General features: G+C 45.8%; 1 protein-coding gene across 1 annotated transcript in view; it reads right to left on the reverse strand.

The window, feature by feature from the left end:
- The window catches only part of evpla (envoplakin a), a 134,639-nt gene extending 129,343 nt beyond the window's left edge, over window positions 1-5,296 (reverse strand). The window contains exon 1 of the mRNA XM_038776662.1: window positions 5,039-5,296. Coding sequence (XP_038632590.1) covers window positions 5,039-5,091 — 53 coding nt within the window. The 5' untranslated portion in view covers window positions 5,092-5,296. The remainder of the gene's footprint in view (window positions 1-5,038) is intronic.
- Between the last annotated feature and the right edge of the window lie 704 nt (window positions 5,297-6,000).

Below are 6,000 nucleotides of genomic sequence, written 5' to 3' on the forward strand. Positions count from 1 at the left end.
TTAAAGAGCACCCTACCGAGGCCCACTCCCCTGCCCTATTCCTGTTACCCCCACCTAGCCTGCACATCTTTTGACACTAAGGGGCAATTTAGCATGACCAATCCCCCTAAACAGCACCTTTGGACTGTGGGAGGAAAGCGGAGCACCTGGAGGAAACCCACGCAGACACAGGGAGAACGTGCAGACTCCACGCAGACAATTATCCAAGGCCAGAATTGAACCCAGGTCCTTGGTGCTGTGAGACAGCAGTGCTAACCACTGTGCCATCGTGCCACCCTCAATGGTGCCCCCATCAGTCAGAGATTTAAATGAAATGATGCTCAAGAGGAAGCCAAGCTCGAACTGTTGGGTTTGTTTCATCCATTGAGCAGATTCTTGGATTTCAAAGGGGAGAGGATGTTTAAGAAGATCACTGGTTGATTTTCTTTTGGTCAAACGTTAATTTCCCATCCTGATAGAAGTAACGTATTCATTGGGTAGAATTCTCAAATCCGATTCTGGAGGTTGTGGGTTCAAGCCCTAAACTAGAGATTTAAGGGGTAAACCTAAGCTAACTCTCCGGTGCGGTAATGAGGGAGTGCTGCATTGTCTTTTGAATGAAATGTTAAACTGAGACCTTGTCTATCCTCGCAGGTAGACTATTCAAATATGAGAAGGGCATTCATTCCAGAGTCTTGGCCAATTTCTATGCCTGAAAAAGGATCATTTGCTCTTTAACAATTTGGTGTCTGTGGGATCTTGCTGTGCACAAACTGATTTCAGGGTTTCTAACTTTAGAACAATTGTTGCACTTCAAAAGTACTTTATTAATTGTAAAGTGCTTTGGTGTAAGTTGGTGCATAAACATAAATTAAGTGTGGCAGAGGCCGATTTGGACCAGGAAGGTCCCGGATTCCAATTGCTGTTGGGGTGGTGAAAGAGTTGCTTTAGTTGGCCTCAGTTGCTCCTCAGAAAGGAGAAGCGAAAATGGGAAATTGCTGTTTCCAATCATCATCCAAAGGATACATTATGGGTGCTGTTGGTGACTGGCCCGGGGCTTGGCTGCGATACCTATCCATGGTTGAATAGATGGTTAATACGACATGTAAATAATGGAAATTTAGACAATGGACTAAAGAGCGATTTGAGCCTATGGGACTGTATCCAATAAATTATTAGTACCTTGAGCGGAGTGTAGGAAACACATGGGGAGATGGAATTTATGGAATTTATAATAGAAAACAGTTACTTTAAGGCGGAACGGTGGCACAGTGCTTAGAACTACTGACTCACGCCAAGGACATAGGTTCTGTCCGGGCCCTGGATTACTGTCCATGTGGAGTTTGCTTGTTCTCCCTGTGTCTGCGTGGGTCTCACCCCCACAATCCAAAGGTGTGCAGGGTAGGTGGACTGGCCACGCCAAATTGCCCCTTAATAAAATATTTTTAAAAAGAAGAGTTACTTTGGACCCTCAGGATTGGCTTTGAACAGTTGAAGGTGACTGGCAGAGATTGAACACCATTTATCGCTGCTTAAATGTGAAAACTTTCGGGTGGAACTGTGGCGCAGTGGTCAGCACTGCTGCCTCACGGCGCCGAGGACCCGGGTTGGATCCCGGCCCTGGCTCACTGTCCATGTGGAGTTTGCACTGTCCCCCCAGTGTCTGTGTGGGTCTCACCCCACAACACACAGATGTGCAGAGTAGGTGGATTGGTCACGCTAAATTGCCCCTTAATTGGAAAAAGAGAATTGGGTATTTTAAATTTATATTTAAAAAAGATGTGAAACTTTAATTGTGCTTGCTTTTTGACAGAATTTAGCACACTTCAGGGTGAAGAGATTAATACTCCTCTTACCTCCCATCAAAAGTCGACATTTACTGTGTAAATGGTTGTGTCTATCAAACCCTCTGTACGTCCTGGAGGCCCTGAACTGCTGACAGGTGACAGGCCAGAAACAGGTGGGGTGACCACAGCTCACGATAACTGTCTCCAGATAGTACCCAATCAGAGTCACTGGCTGAATTATTAGTTAACAACTCAGATAATTCGATTGCATCTGAAGAATGGGGTGTAGTCCTTACATTCCATACCTACTCCCCACCCTGAATTCCTGCCATTCTTACATTTTCAAAGTGACTGCAATCACAATGGAAACTCACCTGGGAGTATTAAACTAAATAAAACGGTGATAAATGGAAGGTTGGAATAAAAGCTGCTGGGACTAGATGGCAAAGCTCATGTCCCTGAAACATGTCTTTTAATTTAGTCAGCTTCCATCTGCAGAAGTATTTCACTTATGTATATAATAATAATCTTTATCGTCACAAGTTGGCTTACATTAACTCTGCAATGAAGTTACTGTGAAAAGCCCGTAGTCGGGTACACTGAGGGAGAATTCAAAATATCCAAATTACCGAACAGAATGTCTTTCGGGACTTGTGGGAGGAAATGGGAGCACCCGGAGGAAACCCACGCAGACACAGGGAGAATATGCAGACTCTACACAGACAGTGATCCAAGCTGGGAATCGAACCTGGGACCCTGGTGCTGTTAAGCAACAGAGCTACCCGCTGTGGTACCGTGCTGACCATAAAGCAATGTCCAGTTCTTCCCTTTCCACTCTGAGCATAGAACATAGAACATACAGTGCAGAAGGAGGCTATTCGGCACATCGAGTCTGCACCTACCCACTTAAGCCCTCACTCCCATCCTATCCCCGTAACCCAATAACCCCATCTAACCTTTTTGGTCACTAAGGGCAATTTATTATGGCCAATCCACCTAACCTGCACATCTTTGGACCGTGGGAGGAAACCGGAGCACCCGGAGGAAACCCACGCAGACACGAGGAGAACGTACAGACTCCACATAGGCAGTGACCAGGCAGGGAATTGAACCTGGGACCCTGGCGCTGTGAAGCCACAGTGCTAATCACTTGTGCTACCGTGCTGCCCAAACAAGTCATTAAATGCCCAATATTTAAAGGAACTAGCTAACGTATCGTCAGAAGATCACATTAAACTCTTTATTGACCTCCTCTCCTGGTCTGGACAAACATTAATGGGACGTTGATGGGGAACACAAGGATAGATAGAGCTTGTACTGTATTTATGTGGTGAGTAACACATCCTCAACATGTTCACAGACAATTAATTGATCAAATGCAGTTACTGCTGTAATGTTTTACTGTTGTGATGCTTCAAGCATAACAACATCTCCTGAACAGTTAAAATGCCAGTTCATTTGTTATAGTTGAGTGATGAATCTTGATAAAGAAACTCCTCTGTTTTTCATCTCATACAGTCGCAGGAGCTTTTACATCCACCTGAACAGACAGATGAGGAATCTCTGGTTTAGAGAAGTTGCCCCCTTAATACAAGAATGGTGTGTCGGCCTGAAATCATTTGCTGCAAATCTTGTAGAAGCCTTGAATCCGCAATGATTCTGACAATGTTACAGGGTGATCAACTAGAATCATAGAATCCTTACAGTGCAGAAGGAAGCCATTTGGCCCATCGAGTCTGCACTGACCCTCCGAAAGAGCACCGCACCCAGGCCCACACCCTCCGCCTATCGCTGTAACCCCACCCAACTTTTTTTATGAGCACTAAAGTTCAGTATAGCGTGGCCAATCCACCCAAACTGCACATCTTTGGACTGTGGGAGGAAACCGGAGCACCTGGGGAAAACCCACACAGACATAGGGAGCACGTGCAAACTCCATACAGTCACCCAAGGTCGGAATTGAACCCGGGTCCCTGGTGCTGTGAGGCTGCAATGCTAACCACTGTGCCACCGTGTCGCCCCCAAACTGAACCAAATGTATCTTAAAAAGATCTTTATACAGCACCTTCATAACCTCAGAATATTCTAAAATGCTTCACAGCCACTGAATTGCAGTCAGTCTGTGGTGTAGGAAACACGTCAGCCAATATCTGCACAGGAAGCTCCCACAGACAGCAATGACCAGACCATCTGTGAGAGGAAAATATTGGCCGGGACATGAGGGAGAATCTCCCTGTTCTTCAAATTGTGCCGTGGATCTTTGATCCCCAATTGAGATGATAGAAGGGGCCTCAGGTTAACACCTCATACAAAAGATGGCACCTCAGACAGTGCAGCACCCCTTCAGTACATCAATGGAATGTTAGCCTGAATTTTATCCTCAGGTTCCTGAGGTGTAAGTTGGATACACATGACATTCTGACAGGGGTGTGCTACCCACTGTGCCACGGCAGACATTTACACTGGAAAAGCCAAAGGTACTTAACCCAAATACCAATCTTAACTGAGCAATATTCTGTTTCCATTTTTGTCTCCTTTTTCGAATCTGTGTTAGAAATATACGGAGTATCAGGGCCTTTACAACCGAATTAGTTTACATTCAAAGGGAATGTGTTCTGGCAGACAGCTGTATCTCAGATTTGATGAATAGTGAGTCTCTTCTTTGCCACTCCTTGATCCACCTTAATATCACTAAACCAGGAGACAGCACCGTCCTTTTTGGAGTGTTCATTCAGAGTCTGTGCTAACCCTATTGTCCCACCGACATCACATACTTTGAATATATGGAAATGACATCATTGCACAGCGAGCATCTCCCAAATCCACGGTGCAGGAAAAACACGGCCCTCAAATGTTGACAAAGATACCTCAGCAGCACCTGCCAAACGTATAGCTCTTAAAAGTCCAATTCCAAATTCAGCAGCTCACAAGTCACAAATGAATTCACTGTGCAAACTCTCAACACTCGGGTTCACCTCACGCCCTGAAGCAACTCAGTCCTCAATCCTGCAGAACCAGAATTCCTAAATTTATTCACTTGACGCACGGTCTACTTTCAAAGTAATTCTGCTGGTCTTATCCTGCATGTCCTGAACCCGAGTGCCCAAACTGGGATTGCAATCCGTCGCCTGCTTGCCTCTTCTCCTTAAAGTAAAGAGACTCGTGTCCAACTAGTTTACTCTGATCGTATTCATCGATCCCGTTACCAGTCCTCCTCTGGACATTGTCAGCATTAGATTCAGTTGGTAAGAAATGCTCGGATAGCTACTCACCCAGATGACTTGCTGCTGGAGGAGAGCTTCAATGGACTCTTTTTTGAGAACATGTTGCGGGAGTGTTGACCCTGATCTCCAGTGAACCTCCGTTACTCTTGTCTCTCGAGTTCCTGCGTAGCTCTTGCTGTACCCGTGTGGGATACTCTATCCCTTATGCACACACACGCACTGTGACATATACACTGTGATAAATGTGTGCACAACAAGCTCTGACTCTCAATTAAGTCTGAGTTTTAAGGGAGGCTCCCTTTCAATGACAGATGATCCAAAGAAGACCGTTCACAAAGTTTCAGGCGAATGTGAAACTTGCAGAACAGGTTTTGAAGAGAATGTAACTGGGAGCAGTACAAGTTACTCCACCCATCCCAGCCCAATGAATCACAAAGGTACACATAGTCCAAATCGCAGTCAGCAGAATCTGGGGCAGGCAGTCAGCTTTTATTAGTTTACAAGCGCTTGAACATCATTGCGGAATAACATTTCTCTCCACAGAGAGGGTGGAAGTGAAGGGATTTTGCAGGATTGGAGGTGAGGGTGGGGAGGTTTAAAGAATGAAAAAGTGAGGGGCAAATTGTGGGGTGAGGTATTGACCCCTCCGCTCAGGGGAAAGGTTTCTTCCTGTCTACCTGATCTATCCCCCTCAAATTTTTACACCTCAATCAGATCCTTTCTCAGCCTTCTCTGCTCTAAGGAAAACCCCAGCTTATGCAGTCTCTCTTTACAGCTGAAATGTTCTCGCCCAGGCAACATCCTGGCAAATCTTCCTCTAGTGTTGTGACCAGGACGATACACTGTACTCTAACTGTGGCCTAATGTGTTTTATACAGCTCCATGATAAACTCCCTGCTCTTGGGCAGCATGGTGGCACGGTGGTTAGCATTGCTGCCTCAATGCGCCGAGGTCCCAGGTTCGATCCCGACTCTGGGTCACTGCCTGTGTGGAGTTTGCATATTCTCCCC

This window comes from Scyliorhinus canicula, chromosome 18 (genome assembly GCF_902713615.1).
Source record: "Scyliorhinus canicula chromosome 18, sScyCan1.1, whole genome shotgun sequence".
In the NCBI taxonomy this organism is placed as follows: Eukaryota; Metazoa; Chordata; class Chondrichthyes; order Carcharhiniformes; family Scyliorhinidae; genus Scyliorhinus; species Scyliorhinus canicula.